We start from the raw sequence: 20,093 nt of genomic DNA, 5'->3' as shown, positions 1-20,093 counted from the left end.
CGAGTACAGCAAACAGCAAAACTAAGCAGTAAAAAAGGCTCTTAAGGCAATAAGAAATTATCATAAAGACTTGTAGTTGCTGTAAATCGTATACATACCTGCATTCCTCAGCAAGTATGTTTTCTTTTCAAAAGAAAAGGTTTCTAAAAGCTTTACAGTTCTGACATTGCCACATCGCAGGAGTTCTCGCATCTCCCGTAATTTCAGCGTTGCTTGGGGAAGCGCAGAACAGACTCATTCTCCACGCCAGACGCATGCAAGCACATTCACTAAACCTAAGCTCAGAAGCATTTTGCCAAACAAAGTAAACCAACAGCTCAAAGGGAAGAAAGGGAAAAAAAAAAACCAACTCACCCACTGTACTCGCTCACACAATTCCCCATTAAAGGAAATTCTTTCAGGGCCTTCTTGAGTCTTTTAATCATGTCTTGAACCTCRGGCGAGCCACCGATTCCGCCGTGTTCGGAGGCGCTACAAGTTGTGCAAGCTGTGAGCGACGCGGCCGRACTCTGCACGCAGCGCTCCCCCTCCTGCACCTTGGTGTTTACCTTAGCGGCCGCCCCGCGGGCCTCGCCTGCGCCCGGCCGGCCGGCGCTAGCCCTGCCTGCTTAACTCTTCCACCGCCTCCGCGGGCGCAAAGCAGCTCGCTGTCTGCTGCATCGCTATTTCGGTATGGCAACTACGGTCCCAGTCACGTTCTGCAGTTGCGGAGGAGCAGGTTCACATTGCAAGGGCACTTTAAAGAACTTGGATGTAACGTTAAAAGTAACTGAACGTCTCGAACGTGTGTTCCAAGCACTTTTAGTATCCGAGACTAACGCATTTGAAATGGCAGCAAGGAGACGTCAGGCCGCGAGAGGAAACGCTTCCCTGTCACTTAATAGTAAAGCGGGGGAGATCTGAGAGCTGACACACACGTAATGCAAGGCACCGACTCCACGAGCCAGAGGCCAACCCATAAGCGTCACCGACAACACCGGGGAAAACGTCTTCGTCACTCATTAACCTTCAAGAATCAAATTCACAATTGCTTTTGCTCCACGTGACAGTCTAAACAGTTAAAAATCTACCAGTTCTCTGGAGAAGCAGAGCAGCTGATAAAGAAGCAGTTCTTTGGGATTAGGACTATCAAAGCCTGGTTTTGTATAAATTTGTGTCTTCTTGTTGACTGCAAGTGACACCTAAAGCTATTCCCTTATTTGAGATATTTCCAGATATCTTGCCAGGGTGGATTCCTTGATGCCTTGCATGGGAGCACATATTTAGCCTTCCCCTCGGCGGGGCGCTCTCCGCTGTCCCGGCCTGCCTTCACCAGCTCCATAGGAAACGCGTTCCCTTAGAGAGCTCCGCTCCCCCGGCGCCTACGGCTGAAACTCAACAACTACCCCGTTAACGGAKGGAGCGGCCAGACACACACGGAGATCACGTTTGTTTTCCTGAGAAGCTGAGATTGCGCAAAGCAAAAATGCTTGCCATAAAAATAACTGTCCTTCAGATAACACCCCTCTGAACGCCTATACTTGTGATTCACTCGGGCACAAGTGCAGAACYGCGTGAGAACAGCTTTCTGCTGGGACAAACAGTGCCCCTGCGCCCACCCTCAGCCTGCCTTGGAGGACAGACGCAGGTGATGGGGCCTAACTTGCCTCAGCTCTTCTGGGAACAGTTTGAGATGAGAACTCGGAGCAAGCAGACCCCGCAGTGGGTGAGGACAAGGGGGTCACCGTTGCGGTGTGACCTGTCGGTCCCCTTTGGGAACATGCCTTCCCAAGTAGAGCGATCAAGAGACAGAGATGAATATGAAGGAGTGAAGAATAAGGAATACTTGTAAAAAGTGATTTTGAGAGCGCATTCCTGAATTAGGGTCAGATCTAGCGGTGGAGCTGAGGGAGCACAGGTCACTGTGAGGCAGCAGACCAAACCCCAAAGGGCAGAAATGGAAAAAAAAATGACGTGGCCTTAGACCTAGCTGAGGCTCTGATACCTCTCCGAGTGGACACCTGCAAAGCAATAGGCAACACTTCTACACGTGGTTTGAGATGAGAGAGCTTGGCAAGGAAGAAGACTGTCTTGCACAGAAAGTTTGTGGAGCTTTCAGATGTATTTAGTTTCAAAGAGATCCCTTTGAGACCCCCTGGGGGCCTACAGTTTTAAGCTAACTTTAAAGCCTAACTTCACTGAATAATGCTTGAGGAAAAACGCAGAGAGGTCAATGCCTTGAGGGCGGGCAAAGGCCACCTCGTACAGGAACTTCTGCTCAGAGCCCAGGACAACTTCACTTCTGCAAAGCACTGAGCAGAGGAGGTCAGTGCTCAGGTGTAACTCTGAGTACGTCACGGGTAAAGGACGTTCAGCCTGGTGGCTCATGCACTTCAGGTGCCCATCACTGGCATTAGTCAGAAATAGTCACTTAAGAGGAAGGTGAAAGAAACTTTCACTTTCAATTCACTGCCAACTGACAGTCTGAAATAACTAAGCCATACGGAAAGTTTATTTCTAATTCTTCTTACTTGGAAGTTGACTTATTCCTGAAGCAAGAGAATTTATATTCCTTCTATTTTTTTCTTAACCTTGTATAATACGATGTTTGCACGGATAAAGGGAATACATTGGATAATCCGGTAAAGACATCCTACTAAGCTCTTTAGCGTCAGTGATACTTAGTGGCAGTGAGTTCCACAGATTAACTGCACATTTCATAAAAAAGTTTTCTTTTATCCATTCTAAGTTTTCAGTCTTCCCATTTTACAGACTGTAGTAGAGGCCATAAGAACAACATGACTAGATTTACTATTTCTTACCTGCATTTATGAAATAAGGAATGATAAAATCCCTTCTAATTTGCTCTTTAACAGTTCTCAGTGTCTACAAATCCTCTTCACACAAAAGCTTACCTACGTTTGCATACTGAACATGCAAAATTTCTGTTTTCTGTTAGTATATAGGTGTTCTTGAGAGAAATCTCACAGAAGTTTTTCATAGGTGAAATGGCAAGATAGGTGGCTAATGCTCTTAAGACCAAGAGAAGAGAGCCTTTAAACTGGGAAGAAGGACTTTGTTTTAAATAGAGCCTTACAGCGATTTAAAAATATTTTGCTCTCTTCTCTTGCTTTCTGAAATAGCTATGGGATCTGCAGGATCTGAGTCAACGATAATGAAAAAAAACAGTTGTGCTGATTCTTCCTGCTTGTCTCTGGATACGATCTTTTTCAGTTCTGGTGCTCTAAATCACCTCACTGGAGCTGTCTTTCTCCATTGCCTATATATGGAAATTAGATTCCTGACTCAGATTCTTAAAATCACATTTGGCTTAGTGTAATTTAAAGCAAACAGTGTGAACAGTCTTGAGTGACCTCAAGGCAATCAGAACCGCAAAAAGCATTTGAGGATCACTGATACCACTGAAATCCCTCCCGGGCAGGGAGGAACTGTGCAGGTCTTTGGCCAGTTTTCTAAAAGATTCCCAGCTGTTGCTGACGTATATGTTAATTTTAAGAGTGGCAATCTGGCTGGGAAGTTACTGAAGGTGAACTCTTTGTACAATACAGGAGTCTAGCACTGGGGTAACTTTTGAATGATAACAAGACATTTCTAAACATCTTGATACCTAGGTACTCAGGTGAGAATGGAACCTGTTAAAGTGCTCAGCGTTCGGGGTATTTTCATGACAAACAGCCTTATTCCAAATTTTTTGCTGATGTACTATGTAACTACAATGGAGAAACAGACTTTTTTTTTTTTTTTAAAAGAGACCCCCAAACTTCTAAACCAATCTTTAAAACATATACATAAATAGACAGAATAAGCATTTCATTCCTTTCAGAAGCCCAATACAACACGGGGATAGTGCTCTGCTGTAGCCCTGGGACCAGGGAACTCCTACCTCTCCGTTACTAGCTCAGCTTCCAATCCTTCTGGCAAAGAGTTAACATAATGCCCATTTTAGGAATTAGATTCCTAATCCCAACTTTAGCTATGAAGAAATGGTTTCTTATCTAAACCAGAACGGAATGAATATACAGACCTCACTACTTGAAGGAAGTATTTCAGTAAACAGATACAGTTCTATCTTTTGCTCATCCAAGTCTGGCCCAAGGATCCTATAAAGGAAATTTATGAGTGATTTGTAGCTATGAAAGGGAACAATTTAGTTTAAAATGCAACTGAAATTGAAATGACCGTGCACAGATCAGTTGTACCTTGATTTCACAGGCACTACCATCTAAAAACAACACTGGAGGAGATTCCTAATTCAACTCTGATGTAGTTTAGGAAGGAAGGAAAGGAAGACTCAGAAAGCTGTCCTGTAAATTCCTTTTAGGGAACATGTCTCAATCCGAACAGCTGCTACGGGGCTTCAGCAGTGATCGCTCAGTGAAGGAGAAGAGAAGTCCTTATTCTGTGAAACTTCAGTAGGTGCAGTCTGATCCACTAGATAACAAAGCCCTTGAAGAATATAAAGACTTCATTTTTTTCACTTTTGTGTGGGTTTTGAGGTGTGCCACACCACCCCCAGCAATTACGGTGGCTTCAGCCAGAAATGTTGTCATCTTATCTCTTTAGAGGTCTGTTTTTGGCTTTGGCCTGAGAATAACTTGTGCATCATGAAAAATGAACTACAGGTGCTTTGGGAAACAGATTTTCATTCTGATTACTGATATGACTGATGCAATTGCTGATTTTTAGAAAAAGAAACTATTCCATCTACAAAGTCTTGATAAAAACTTGGTTATTATAAATTCTGGTTTGTCATTTTCTTTTTAAAGAAAAACAAACCAAACTCCTTGGAAAAGGATTACAAAAGTGTGAAATTTTTAACTGTAATAAATTTGATTTTGGTTTTCAGAGATTAAAGTCAGATCCTACTTTAGTATTTGCTAGCTCCTTTTGAACCACCATATATGTATCCTGACACCAAACCAAAAGAAACTATCATACGGATGAAACAACATTAGGTTCTTCTCTGTAATAGACACAGATATTTTCAGCTTCCTGAAGAACCGCGTATTTTGCAAGGGCTTTTATAAAGGATCAATTGACCTTTCTAGGGATAACAAAACCACAAAACAGGGTTGAAGGTATTTAAAGTTATCAATCTCTACCAGCTTTGTAATCCACTGCAAAGTAAGGAAATATTCTATCTTCATTTTATATGCTTTCAAGACCCCCAGGAATCTGACATTTCTTAAGCTTATCTGATTTTTCAGGTCATCAGTTTGGTTTTTCAGTGAGCTTACAGTTGTTGGTGTTCTCCCTTAGAAAAGTGTCATGTTCACTGATTGCTATCTTCATGTCTTCAGTTTTCCTCTAAGGCTTCTGCAAGCTTAACTGAAGATTTTAAACATCCTTTTGATGCGCATATTTTGGCACGAATTAACATTAAACTTTTACTAACACCTGATGAGTTAATACAAGTCTAGCATCATCTGTTATGTCTCCTTCTTGTGCAAAAATGGAAGTTAACAAGCCCGATTCTCACCTACTGAAATATTAAAAAATAAATTCAAAACCCTTAAACAAAATTAACATTATTTTTGGCATCTAAGGCTTCTTTCAGTCTCCCTAACAATATTCAAAACTAAGTTTAAAAAAAAAAAACCCAAACAACTAAAGGCATCAAATTGCATCAATGTATCAAAAAGAATAACTGAAAGATAAGGATATCGACCATCCAGTCTTCTGACTATATATTTCTCAATAACTCAGTGAATGCTCTTAAAAATTTGTAGAAAGAATAGAACAGTATTGTTAGAAAGAAGAAATTCCAGCTCTAACACTTTGAAAATTCCAATTCCAATCTTCACCAGTGAAAATTGAGAGATATGGTTTTAGCCAATATTACCACAACTTGCAGAAAAATGAAAAGTAAAAATACTTTCTGGAATAAGATAGGAGAGAATAACAATTCCTTTCAATAGTAAGGGTAAAAGATATTCCAGTGGTACCACAAAACGATAAAACAGGGTGACAGCACCATCTCTAGGGTAGCCTAAGAACAAATGCTAACTATGAACATGACCATTAGCCAGTTACTGCCCTTCGTCACTGAGATAAGCTGCTATTCCTTCCTGACTGCTTCCCTGCCAGACCAGAGAGCTGATCTGGCTGAAAAATAACGTGGTGGCTCTTCTTCTCTGGGGTCACGTCCCCAGCCTGGCTCCCCAGGGGCGACCACAGAAACGGTCTCGCCAGCACAAGAGGGGGCACAGAGGAGGAGGACCGCCAGGCAGCGAGACGGGACGCGGGAGACCCTCCTGGTGGCAACGTGGGCGGTGCTGCTGCCGGCAAACCGCTAACACAGCCTTGGCTTCTCCAGGTTGCCCTAGAGTTAACAGAAAAATGGGGTTCCTCTAAAGGGACTGCTGAGAGACCAGACTTCTCTGATTCCTTAACTTGCTCTCTAAAGCTGCCTATTTCTCTCCATTTCCTCTAGGGAGAGTCTAGGCTCTTCCCAAGAGCTAGTCCGCCCGGGAATGCTCCCCACCGTCTGCAGCCTCCCACCGGAATACGCCCTGCAGCTACAGGGATCCTGCTCTCGCCATCACGCGTGCCCCGCGCTACTGTGCTACCATACAACTTGCCGAGCCGCCAGATGCTGACGGGTTTTACTGACTTCAACAGCTTGTGCAAGTGCTTTGCCTTGCTGAAATTCACACCAGCATGCAGCGGGACTTTTTTGCCCTATTCATTTTCATGTGAATTTTAGTATTATTATTTTTTAAATAAAAGTCGTGAATCTTAGATTACCGTTCATCCAAGTCTGCAGAAACAGACAGTACGCTAAGTTTCTGGAGACCGCCCTTATCTTGTATTTGGGACAATTACTTACTTATAGCAGCCTCAGAAGACATTTTCTAATACATGTACAGCTGTAGTCAGTACTCAGCGAAATGCATACTGCGCCCACAGGTCTGAGTGCAACAAATGTCTCCAACTCCCTTCGGTTATGCGCTGCCACGACAGCCTCACAAACTGAACGGTACATTGAAAAAATGGCATGCTGGAAATAAACACTGTTCCTAGCGTTCAGAGACAACCAAGCATGTGTACCATTGATAAGGGAACAAATAGACCTTTAAATCAAGACCTAAAATGTTAAACTACCATGGATTTAAAGGAGTAAAATTAATATATATTGACCAAATAATTCTAGAAAAATCAAAACAAAAATGATTTCAGCAAATTATGGTTTAAAAAATGAAATTAGTGAACGAAATTGTCAGGCAGAAACAGCAATCAGCTCTACTGAATCCAATACTGTTATGGAACAAAATATTCATCACTGTAAAGGCCTTGTAAAATGGAGAGAGATTATTTTATAAATAATGTACTATTATCACTTTTCTACATAGCTCATTTTAGGAGAGTTGTAGTGATGCTGCATTGTAACATGAAGTTTAATTAGCACACTTTGTATTCACGGGTATGCGAGATAAAGTTAACACACCACATTTTATGAGTCATTGTTCGTTCAATTTCTATTTTTCTATTAAATAGTGGCTTTCTATTTTTGCAGAGGAATTCTTTAGTTTTCCTATAACACAAGAACACTTTCTTAAGCTAGAAATCCAGGATAACGTATCTGATTCAATGTAACCTGGCTATCACAACATATTAAAGAACCTGCAACACAAACTCCAAATATTGGGTATTGTTCCTAGTTAAATTTTGCAGGGGATCTTTGCTGATAACCAAAATAATGCAAAGATTTTTAAAATATGCTTTAAGATATCTAAAATATATTTTTTAAATCTCACATTTAATGTAATAAAACTCCTTAATTTCTTCCCTTTTCTGCATTATATACAGGGCATTTCACAACTGAATGAGGATGAAAAAGATGACAGGAATGAAAAAGATGAGAAGATTACCTGGGGATTTTCTTGGGAATTTGAAATGGTGAAGAATGGCTCTTTATTTTCTGCTCGGAGCTCTCCAGCGAGTTTTCTTGTGTTTCTCCTTTGTCTTTTGCTAGCGCATCTGCAATCGAAGACTCTACTCCAGTCATGTTTTGACGGTCAACCTTTGGTTCAGCTTGTGCTGGTTCACATCTATACATGAAAACAATAGATGGCTTCTCACTGGAGTCTGATTTGGACTCACTGAACCAATGATGACGTTGAACTGGAGGAGGGGGGAGCATATGTATAACAGTTCCATCAAGACCCACCAGCTTTCCTTTCTCTCTTTCTTTCTCTTTGTCTTCCTCATCATCAGCCTTTCTGCGGCGGAAGAAGCTCTTAAAAGATATCCAGCGTTTGGGTTTTGCATCAGCAGCTCGCCGACCTTCTGAATGAAGGATCGACTCAGCCTCCGTCGACCTAGTGGGACTATTTGGTTTGGTCCAATTGCTGAAATGTCTTTGCAACAAGTTACTTGCATGATAGGGTGAAGATGTGGACCGTGGAGGAGGAAATGGTGGTGCTTGCTCCATTTTGGGACTTGTGGCATTTTGCATGCCTCTCACTGGCTTTGGAGAATGGGTGGCAACTGGCTGCGCTACTGTATCTTTCTGCACTTTAGTGGCGGCGTTTTCCATGGTCTTGGGTGACTCTACTTCAGACTGTGATGTAAACAGAGATTTGGGTCGTACCAGGGTGTTTTTAGTAGCGTCTGCATCAGGAGGTAAGGAATACAGTTCTTCTACGCTACAAGATTTGGGTCCAGACTGAGGTGTTTCTGGAGGAGTATGCGGAGGCTGGATGGAAGCCACGATCTGGGAAAGCACCATGCTCGCATTCTCTCTGCTGCCGCTGCCAGCAGAAGCCTCCGGCGTTACTTCTATTTTTGCTGCAGGCTCTTGGGTTGTCTTTTGAATTCTTGGTGGGGAGCCGTGGTCAGAACTATGACTTCTTTGTGGTGATATCTGACCTTTACCAAGACAGCTGTTAAACTCTTGGACCTTCTGAGCCACAGAACCCAGCCTGCATTCTGTGCTATTAGTCACCCCCTTTGCTTGAGAAAACTCAGTGTGTTTGTTTCCTGCAGCTTCAGTCATTTTGCTTTCTGTTTCTATTTCTTCATATGTATGGCTTATTACACTAGTAGTTTTATCTTTGATGGATAGCTCTCCGCTGGTCCCTAGAAAACTTTTATAGATAGCCAGATTATCATATGCATTTGGATTAATTACAATGGGAACTTTAATAGCATTTTTGGAACTCTTAGCATAAGTGGGCTCATCATGAATTATAATAGGAAAAGGTGGCATGCCAGCATTATTGTAGCTGTTGAATTTTATCTCAGATAAATTGGGAGATTTAACTGGGATAGTTTTTGAAGAAATGTTTGTAGCTGTAGGTGAAGTAGGAGCTGATTTGTGGCTTGTCTTTCTAGGAGGAACAGAAGGTCCTGAGCTGTTAGCAATTAACTCCACCTTAGGTATCTTCTGTCTTGGACTAGTACTAGAAGTCCACACTTCTTGATATCTGATTGCACTGGATTTTTTCAGATTAGCATTTATTCGTCCAGGTGATGCTGCAGAGGATGTAATAGGTGTGCCTGGAGTTCCTGGTGAATTTGAGTTAGATGATGCGTTTTTGGTTTCTGAGGTTTCAGTCTGATTCTCCTTACATTCATTGGTCATGGCAGCTGATACATCCACTATGGTATATGGCTTGCAAACTGGTTGTTCCATATTCACTACCCTGTAAGGTTTGGCTTGCTCTTCCACAGGCACCAGATTTATAGTTACAGCTTGACCAGTAACATCTGAAGAACTTTTATTCTCTTGCTTATCAGTCTGCACAGCAATTTTGCCATCTTTCTCTTCCAGTCGAAGAGCAAGGACTGCCTTGTGGGTTTCTAGACTTTTTGGAACATTTCTAGAAACTTTTGACACATCTTTCACCTGCTGATTATCACAAAGACTTTCATATTCTGGTTCAATCAGTTTGACATCCTGAGGAGTACTGGGAGATAATCCCCCATTACAGAGCTTCTGTGAGGAACTGCTGGTTGTTCCAGAACGAGACTCTTCAGTCAAAGAAGAATCAGGAGATGTAGAATCAGAAGATACCATGCTCTGCATGCTCTCCTGCCCATAAAGAATCACCGTCTCTTCCCCATAACCATTTAAAATTTCATCGTAACTATCATCGTAATCTACTGCACAGATCCGCTGAAGAGACTTGTTTCTAAGGGGCACAGTATTCCATTTTTTGTCAACACAGAACGGAACAGGAGACAGGGTGTTAGCTCTAAAGTTAGCAAAGCGAGGTTGGCCCCTCATACGAATTTCCATTGCTAACAACTCTTCATCACTTTCATCCCAGCTCTCATGCTCTTCTTGCATGCTGCCAAAAAATGCATCATCCTCACTCTCATCTCCACTAGAGAATTCTGGATAACAGAAACGTCCACCTTCATTACTTATTACTTCAGTGCTTCCACTCAGAATAACATGCTTACTGTGTGAATCCTTCATTCCACCCATCATGCAGCTTGGAGGGATCTTTCTTTCCAATGATCTTTTATAGCAATTATTTATTCTTCCCAAGAAGGTTTCTCTTGAGTTCATTTCATTTCCAGTTAGCTGAGGTGTGGTATCCAAACCTGCAATCTCCTTCAACACTTCTGTCAGTCCATTATTATTGTTATTTGGTATCTTACCTACACCATCATTGTTGCCATAAGGCCTATGAACATGGCTATAACCTTCAATTTCATCTTCATTATTATTGTTCAGTGGTTTTTTGTTCAAGACAGCTTTGTTTCGGTTCCACCCTGCGGGCACTGATTTATTCTCACAATGATCCGGTGCACTGATTTCACCGCATACACCCTGCCCATCTACCACCATCATGGTGGGTTTCACAGCTATRGTGGGTTTCTTTGCCACAGGTGGACGGAAGTTTCCTGTATTTCTACCACGATGGCTGTTACTTTGGTTTGCATTGGTTTTCAGATTTCCATGTGAGAGGTTTTTCTTTTCAGAGACTGGGGGTAACTGATGCAAGCTTTTAGGCTTGAAGCAGTTCTTACATTCACCAGGTTTCCAGACGTGCTCAGTGAAAGTGTTGCAAGCAGACATCTTCCCAGAGCTCTGTGCTTGATGCTGTGCTGTTCAATGCATGGTAAGAACTTCATCCATATGTTTCCACTGTTCCCTTAGTAGGGCTCCTGGTTCAAGCAGCCATCATTCTGAAACACAAGAGAGAGAATGAGGATAAGAATGAGGAAAAAGTTAACCATTACACTTGCTTATATTCTGACTGTTCCTACTTTTACTACACTCTTAACAATGACTCAGAATAACTGAGCAGCCTTTTGTTGATGTCTTAGCTCTTTTTACTGAAATTGAAAAAGAGAGAGAGAGAAATGGCAATGACTGAGAATTGAGAATAATTCTCTTACTAGTTCAGGATCATTGACCTGCAATTTTGCCCAATAAATCAAATGCTAGGAAGAGGATTTAAAGCCGAAGATTAGTGTATATTGCCACAGACATAACCATTTAAATATGAGACAGGGAAGCAAGAGTATGTTTTAGTCTCTCAAATACATTATAGATAATTTGTTTTAGCTTCAAATGTGAATGAGCTCAGCTTAAGTGGGAAAATACGTTCAAGCAATTCCAAACTCTTCTGCCATTTTAGTACCTTTTTCTTCAACTTAAATTATTACTGGACAGATACTTTGGTTGAAGAGGCAGGCTGGACTGTTATTCTTTCTATTATTAGATAAATTCTATCTACCTAATTCTATTCTATCTATTATTAGATAAAAAATGCTGGGGTGACCTTTCTAGAAAGTTACTGTTCTTTCATGTGTAGCTATTCCACCTAAACCCCAAGAAACATGTTACCCTCAGATAATTGAAAATCCACTTCAAAGTGAGTCTTACTATTTCCTGAAACGATCAGTCTCAAGTAGAAACCAAACATGTATCTGCTGTACTTTATAGTCCTTGGAATATCCAGGACTTGAGAGTTTCATAAATTAATGCCTGAAGATTTTAAGCCTTCTCAGCCAAATCCACAGGTTTGGTCTCTTTGTTGTTGCTGCATAGTTCAAAAATTATCTGACGGATTTTACCGAGGTGAAAGAATCTCCATGTGTTCAGCACTACATTTGTAAACACGGGCATCGACAACCAATACTTTGATATTCTTTCAGGCTTTGTGTGAAAATATACTTGCTGATCGCATAGATACACTTGAAGTACACTAATAAACCTTYTCAGTCAAAGCAGCAGCTCTCAAAGAGGGTCCGTGGTTAGTAACTCATCCGCGGGACTGCTTTGCTGAATTCACCAAGGGTACAACAGCTTTTCATCAGTGTAGCAAGCAATATAAAGCATTAGGAAAATCTGACACTGGGATAAATTTGCCAGTCTCCTCACGTACTGCCCTGCGTGCTGGCACGGTGCTGTCCTCCGCGGGAGAGCTCTCTAAAACAGCAATCCTCTTCCGACGCCAGGTGGGGCTGAAGTCTAACTCTACTGGAGGATCTTCAGACACAGCCGTGCTACCACAGCTATCAGATTTCATACATCGACTAAACATGTTTCCAGACAAAGCTTTTTGCCAAGAAGTCAGTGCCAAAAGCTTTCTCTGTATGACCTAACAGATATAAGCTCTGCCAGATGGAGATCTACCCAAACTTTCAGCCTTTGTTTTATACACACACACACACTGAGTTAAATGTCATTTTAGTTTTCTGAACTCTGCCAGGATTTGTTGGTTCAACACTTTACAAGTCCATATACTGTAACCAGAAAAATCACATTAAGAAATAATTCTCCTGAAATCATTAAGAGCAAGAATGAGCAGACTAGAATTTGGCAACCCGGTTAGCTCTCTCCTTTCAACTACTGCCCAAATAAAAGGAGTTGCACTAACTGATATCCAATTCTTGGAAAATATATTTCTGCATTACGTAAAATCTCTGAGCAAACAATTTCAACAAAAGGGTTAGTGCATGTGTGTGCGGTTTTTAAGATTTAACTGGCCGGTATCATTTCCCACAAACTGCACAAAATATTCTTGCTCTGGAATCCTGTCACAGACCGACCGTTTTATGGCTTTTTAGGCTAAACGTTTTCTGCTAATAAGGTTGAGGTAAAATGATGAGAAAGCAATCTGTTTCACATATTCCATATGACAAGATTTTTATGTTCTGCTGCTGGCCGTATTTACTCCCATTTGCTCAGAGATGCTGATACTGATCCATTTTCCTCTGGACCGGATCGTGCTGTGCTGAACACCTGAACGCTAACTACAGGCAGCGTAACACAACGAGAAAGCAACACGCCAATCAGGGTGCAAAAATCGGGCATAGTCACAGCCCTGTGTGAGCATATATTGCACATCCCAGAAGTACCACTGTAGCAATTTAACTTAAAAATAAAATGTATGCAGATGTGTATAGAAATGCAGACGTGTACAGTTATACACAAACAGAAAACACACAAGACATATATCCATATTTTAAATTGTTTGCACTTCAGCACCTAATGCAAATGGTTTAAACACAACCACATGCTCTAACATGATTTTTGACAGTCTGTGAAACAGAAGAGCTGCTGACTTAACAGTTTGATAAGCTGCAGATGGGTTTCAGTTGGCTCAGGCAGTCGCAGGAGGAGCAGCTCTTGTAACATGCTTTGACACTGTCTGCAGCTCTAACAAAGGGGAAACAYGCACCTTCAGACAGGAGGAAATCTGCCTTTTTCTTAATGTAGAAGTAAAAGACTTCTAACATAGTGCTTCTTTCATACTTTGAAATCAGAAGCACTTGGATGCAAGTGTCTATTTCTTCACATTTCTTCATTGCTGCATAATTAAAAGTGATTTTCCCAATATCTTCCTCTCCCTTAAAAAAAATTACATTTATTGTTTCAACTACAGGATCACTATTATGACCCAATAATAAAGTAGAATTGAAGGCTTCTTTCAATAAAACAACAATCAAAACCCATATTCTTCATGCATTCAGGATATTGCTTCAATTGCAGTTAACTGCTACAACTTGGTAGGGGGCAGCAGAGACCATTGAAGTTGATGAAAATGCACACAAATAACAAAAAAAATTTCTTTTGGCTCAGATGTCCAGACGCTGCTCATTTTTCGAATAGATCCAGACAGGCACACACCTGATCTCTTAAGCTGCTATGGTGCTCCGGGCTCCATAGCTTCCCTACTTGCAATTACAACCCACTTATCCGCTAAGGAACAGGAATGCACCCGCTGCTGGCCCTGCTTCCTTTGCAATGACTACTGGGAAGACTTACTTGGAGATAGAAAATCTCAGCAAAATCCAGGCAACAATAACCTGAGATGTTAAGTACAGAATAGCATTAGGCTTCTAAAGAAAGCATTAACAGTAAATGCAGCATGTCAATGTTGTGCATTTTATCCCTCGACCTCAAAGCTTTTTCTGCAAGGTGAATAACATTACTTTTCACTATTTATACATGCAAACACTGCAGTGCAATGACACGAAGTAACTAAAATTCACTAAGTGAGTCAGTGACAGGAACAAGTGCAGCCAGACAAGCCCTGCCCCTAACGTGGTGCTGCAGCCGCAGATCGCGATACTTCATTCACTAAACGGTTGAGTCAGTGCAGAGAGTTTATCAGCTTCAAAGGCCAGACCACTCCTGGCTTAAACAGGAATAATGCGGCTCATTTCAGCAGGTACCGCACACAGGAGGGCTCAGCCTGGCCTGTTAAGTTGGTGTCAAACAAACAGAAGTGCAAAAATGCATTTCACTTTCTAGGGCAGCGCAAGACCACCACAGATTCAGAGCTGCAGGGCAGCGATGAAGCAGGGAGCAGCTGAGACATCCTCACGTCAGGAAAACTGAACCTCGCCCAGAAATGCAGAGGTATTTTTGTGGCTCTTATTTATTGACATCTTTTTTGTTGAGAGCACAAAGATAGTAATAAACATGCATTTCAGGCATTTTCCCTTTGTTCTAAGCAATTTCAGGCTGGCAGGTCTCCCTTAGATGCATGCTGGCTGAATTGCAATGAAGGCCTTCTCCAGTAATACTTTATACTAACATAATCCAATTAAAAGGAACTTAATTGGTGTGCAACATTCCCTACAATTTCAACATTTTAAAAATGAATAGTCTCAGTAAGTACCAGATGGTGACATGCACTAATTAATCAGGCCTGCTCAATGAACGAGCATATTAAAATGAATGCACCTATTAGACATGTGTTTTCAATGCTGTATGCTGCAAAAAACTCCTCTTAAATGAATGCCTGTTATATTACCGAGCACTATGCACAAGTGTGCATTCCATCATTTGCAACACTACCACTCTTTTGTCTCTTCTTAGATCACTAGATGCTTCCTACAGTTTTCCTTTTGTTTGTTCTTCTTCAGGGAAAAAGCATTTAGCTTTAGCATTCCCTGTCATGAAAATGAGCCCACAATTTTTATGCTGCAGAATAAATTTCATTGATCGACCTTCTTATCAGACAACGGTCCATTAAATTACTGGTGAATAACCCACGAACCTCTCACCATTGACAGGCATGTCCACAGACTGAAAAATCAGCAGTGGGAATGCAAGCTAGGTTTCCTATATGTGAAACCTAGACACCACTAAACCACTATGGCTTTGTGGTTTTGTCTGAACTGCTTCTAGTGATGTGGACAGTCACTCATCTTCATAAACAATAGCCTAAGTGTAGCATAACAAGAATAAAAGAAGTGTAACAAAGCAAGAATCAAATTGATACCTGATTTCAATATCTGTCAATATCTGATTTCTCTTTCTTTTCTTTTATTATAATCACAGATTCTTTGGAAAACCAAAATGCTCCAACTCCTACGTACTGCTCTACTTGGGTGGCCGCAGGCTCTAAAAACACTCCATCCATCGCAGCCAGTGTCATGGCTTACTGACCCAGGGCCGCTGACACGTGAATACATCTAGCACGGATAACGGGGACTACAAACTGATGAGGCACGGGCCATTTGGGTTATTTTGTCCTTCATGCTGTTTAAAAAAAAATAAAAAATTCTTCTCAAAGTTTAGATCCTTGGTAGGACTTCAAAGAAAAGCAAAGCCCAAGTGAAACTAACTGCAACAGCTGTTACATACACAAAATAAAACACAGAGAAGAGCTTCACAGCCAGAGAAGATATGGTCCCAATTTTAGGGCATGTTGAGATACACATGCTTGTTTACATTCAGTACCCAAAGCACGGTGCTTTGATTAATCTTGCAGCATTTATTAATGAAATGTAGATCAAGCAAAAAATGTACAAGATGCCATATAGTACTGCGGCAGAGGCTGGAAATAAAAAATAAACTATCAGTATTTAAAAATGTGAGAATTGCACTCATAGATCTCACAGCACTTTGCAAAAGTAAATGAGAATTTAATAATTCAGATTTTGTAGAGAGAGTAACACTGACTCAAGATCTTTCTCAAAGTCATAAATCCAGGTGGTGGAAGATAAGAAATAGAAACGAAATCTCCTGGTTTTCAAGCGTGATGCCATATTCAGTGGTTCATGGCACTTAATTTGTAAGCAGAATGCGAGGAAAGAATGGGTAACTAATATTCATCAAATATCTGATCATTGTAACAAGGCTAGAACTGCGAGTATGGCAGAAAGCACAGATGGAAATTTCCATAAATGCTAAGCTTTATAATTTTCGTTAGAAAATAAAAGTTCTATCTCCTTTCAGACAGTTTTTTTGTTTTATTCTAGTTAGAACTTCTGAGTGCCCTGCGAACTGTCTGTGGCAATAAAATGAAAATTCTGCAGAAAATTTAATAGACCTTAAGCGGAAGAAGCAATGACAGACTAAAAAGTTGCCAGCTTACTTTAGAACCACTCTTTGGACATCAGTGTACTCTGATGCTGAAATATGAGGGCTGTGATGGATGGAAAGGAGAACACAATCACTACCAAAATGCTGCAAAAAAACTAGTTGCAAACTTGCTGCAAGACATTTTGAAAAAATCAAGAATACAACCTTACACTATTTCTTTTTTTTAACCTCCCCTGCTGTCTTAACATTATCTCTCAGTTAAAAAGAATTTAAGTTACATTAGTATTTCATAAAACTAAGTGAGTAAAAGAAACTGTCGAATATGTTTTTGCCCTCTAAAACCCATAAGGAAAAATACTATAGAAATAAGAAACAAACTGAAGCAAAAATCTGCCTACAGCTAGACAATCTCTAATCTGCCAGAAGAAAATGGGCATTTCTTTAAAATTTACCTGACCCAAACAGGTAATTCCATGTAGCAGGGAAGAGGCAAGAAGTATCTTCAGATCTGCACAGGTAGTTGCACTGGATCCTTCATCATCACATTTAGAAGACAAAAACCAGTAATAAGAACAAGCTCTCACAGCTGGTTTTGAGGCCCAACAGACCAGCCAAACAATTAATTTGAATATGAACTTCTTCTGACTTCCAATAAGAAGAGAAGATTCTTTAACAGGAGAAAACCATAAAAATATAATTTTCCTTTTGGCAAAATCATCACATAGCATTAATATACCTTAAACATATACTGATCAGTGATCACTCAGACAATGCTGGAGAACATGTTCTTTAGGAATATTATTTCTTTTCACTTAAACAAAAACAAGTTTTCCTTTTTTTTTTTTTAAAAAAAAGAAAAGACCCAATAAGATAAGTCAGACTTATAAATAGTTTGTTTACCTTGCTTCCTAAAAAGGACATGTACAATGTTCTAAGAACCAGCAGCAAATGAAGGGCAAGCCCACTAACTGAAGCCCATTAACTGAATGATAAAAAACCCATCCCTCAAGTTCAGTGCACTTGAGCTTGTCTCAACCCTGTTTACACTTAAGCAAAATGCTGTGAATTAAGCCCTTCACAGAATTTGGAGAATGCACCAGTATGGCTATACCTTGACCAATCTAATTGTCTTTGATTTACGTTTCCTAGGCTCAAGGTTTCAGTACGCTTGAAAACCTGCCCTATGTCTTTTGCCAGTTGTTTAAGCACATGAAAACATCTAGAAGAATAAACTTTACAAGACTGTTAAATCTCCACAGAATTTAAGCGTTCACAACCAACAACAGTGAAACACCTGAAGAACAGTGATACTGTTTCTGCAGTTATAAAACCGGCTAATATTTTGTGATTATCCTTCTGCTGAGCACAGTTTGAAAATGAAAACAGTGAATATTATTACCACAATATTGAATCCATCAGATCTGCAACTTCAGCTTACTTCAAATTCTCCTCTTTGGACTGCTGTGACCTCCACTTCCAAAAATCTTTACCCTTAACCCCTCATATAGCCAAATACACTATTTCCAAAAATATATATCCATCATCTTTGGCTTAATAAAGTAACTTGTGGCTAGCAAAATACAAAATATTATTAGAAAGGATATGAAGGATCTGATAAAAAAATAGGCAAAGACAAACAAAATAAAACGTGGTAGTATCAAAAGCAGATAGTTTATAAGCGAATTAGCAGATTGCAGCCTTAGTGTAAGATAAAGATATTGCAGAGAGGCCAAACGATTACTCTGCATCAGCCTCAACCACCTCCCCAAGATCCTTGAGAGGTGCTAAATAAAGACTTGAGAGAATTAAGTGTAAAACTAAAATACTATCAGCCATTATTAAAAAAAGGTATTAAAAATAACTGATAAATTAAGAGCAACAGCTGATAGGACTGGATTGTGTAAAGCCACAAACTGTAGAGAAACTTGAGAACTAAGTGGCTGAGCTACTCAAAAATATGTGGGGTCTTATCAAAATCAAGTTCAGCAACTAGGGGACATGTGTTTCATTATGACTTCTGTAAAGGAAACTTGCACTTCTTTTTCCTACCAGCTAATGAAATAATGGGCAAAATACATTTTTCTTTCATTTTTTTTTAAAGTTCTCACAAACGAGCAACAGCAGGACACGCAAATGGTGCAACAAAATATGCAAGGCAGCCAGCAAAATATATGCTTTCATTGTAAGAAAATCAGTGATGTGACTTACTGAATATTGTGTTCAGTTCTACTTGTGACATCTTAGGAAGAAATACAGCATAAAAAAGCACAGAGAAACATTTTAAGGGATGAAAAACTTTCCATATTAATTGAAACTAAAAAGATTAGGATAGCTTAGTTCAGAAATGAGACAAATAAAATATGTTTGCAATACATTAAATGATGAATAACATAAAGGAGATAGACTGAGTGTTCCCATTTAGTCTTCCATGAAACAAGAGCAACAAACCTGAGAGGCAGCTTGTTTAAATCTGTAAAAAGAAAATTATTTCATATAAAAGAGCTTCCTGGCACAAGAGACCAAGAGGTCAGCTGGATTCAGAAATGGATTAGACATTTATGCAGATGATGAGACATCAACAGTTATATTAGGTGGGATAAATTTAAACCGTCCAATTTCTGTGCTTAAACCAAGCATTAACTAACCGAGTTAAGCAGAAAATTTGCTCAGTGGCAGCTTATTCCCTTATTCTCCATTTAGGAGACTTCGACGGTGTAAAGCACACGGCCACCTCTGGAGCCAAGGCACCAGACCGCAGCCATCCTGGTTTCAGTTCAGCACGTTTCCCGTTTCTGAGAGGTATCTGTTCATGAAATCGTGCATCAGTCGTGAGGCTCTTCACGCTCCCAGATCCAGCTCTCCCACTTCCTTTTAGCAGATCCGTTGCGCAGAAGAGCCACCGAGTATCAGGGGGCTTCTTGCAGATCCCTTGCCCGCGCGCTCCCAACCCTACCGACACGCCGCCTCTGCGCAGCAGCTCTCTGGTGTCCAGGATTTCACCTGCAGAAACCTTCCGCTTGCAAGACCCTTCTCAAAATGAATCTTTTTAATAACAACACGATTCTGTTTCCTCTGTTTTATCAGAACCTGCTCTTTCTGTTGCTATACTAAACTAAAAATACTGAAACTACCCAAACGGTTAAGTAGCCTTGCTACCCCTTACCTCTCGGCGGCAGGGCCTTTCTCTTCTCTCCCCCCACCTTGTTTTGTCACCCATGGTTATGTCAGGCTTAGATCTCCGCCCTGGAAACGTTTCTGTGTCATTTCCATTTTTAATGAGTACATGCTCATGGATGATGTTGGACAACTGGGACCTCAGGCTGCAAACTACTTGGGGCAAGCGAGGGTA

General features: G+C 40.7%; 1 protein-coding gene across 9 annotated transcripts in view; it reads right to left on the bottom strand.

Annotated features, from left to right (window-relative positions):
• Positions 1-20,093, bottom strand: part of PEAK1 (pseudopodium enriched atypical kinase 1) — a 120,367-nt gene that overhangs the window by 31,220 nt on the left and 69,054 nt on the right. For all 9 annotated transcript variants that reach the window (XM_026068311.1, XM_026068314.1, XM_026068315.1 and 6 more), the window contains one exon: positions 7,872-11,142. In XM_026068311.1, the coding sequence (XP_025924096.1) occupies positions 7,872-11,032 (3,161 nt within the window). In that variant the 5' untranslated portion in view covers positions 11,033-11,142. The remainder of the gene's footprint in view (positions 1-7,871; positions 11,143-20,093) is intronic.

The sequence above is a fragment of the Apteryx rowi genome, unplaced genomic scaffold, assembly GCF_003343035.1.
Source record: "Apteryx rowi isolate R43461 unplaced genomic scaffold, aptRow1 scaffold_27, whole genome shotgun sequence".
Taxonomy (NCBI): Eukaryota; Metazoa; Chordata; class Aves; order Apterygiformes; family Apterygidae; genus Apteryx; species Apteryx rowi.
This window is presented reverse-complemented; position numbering and strand designations above follow the sequence as displayed.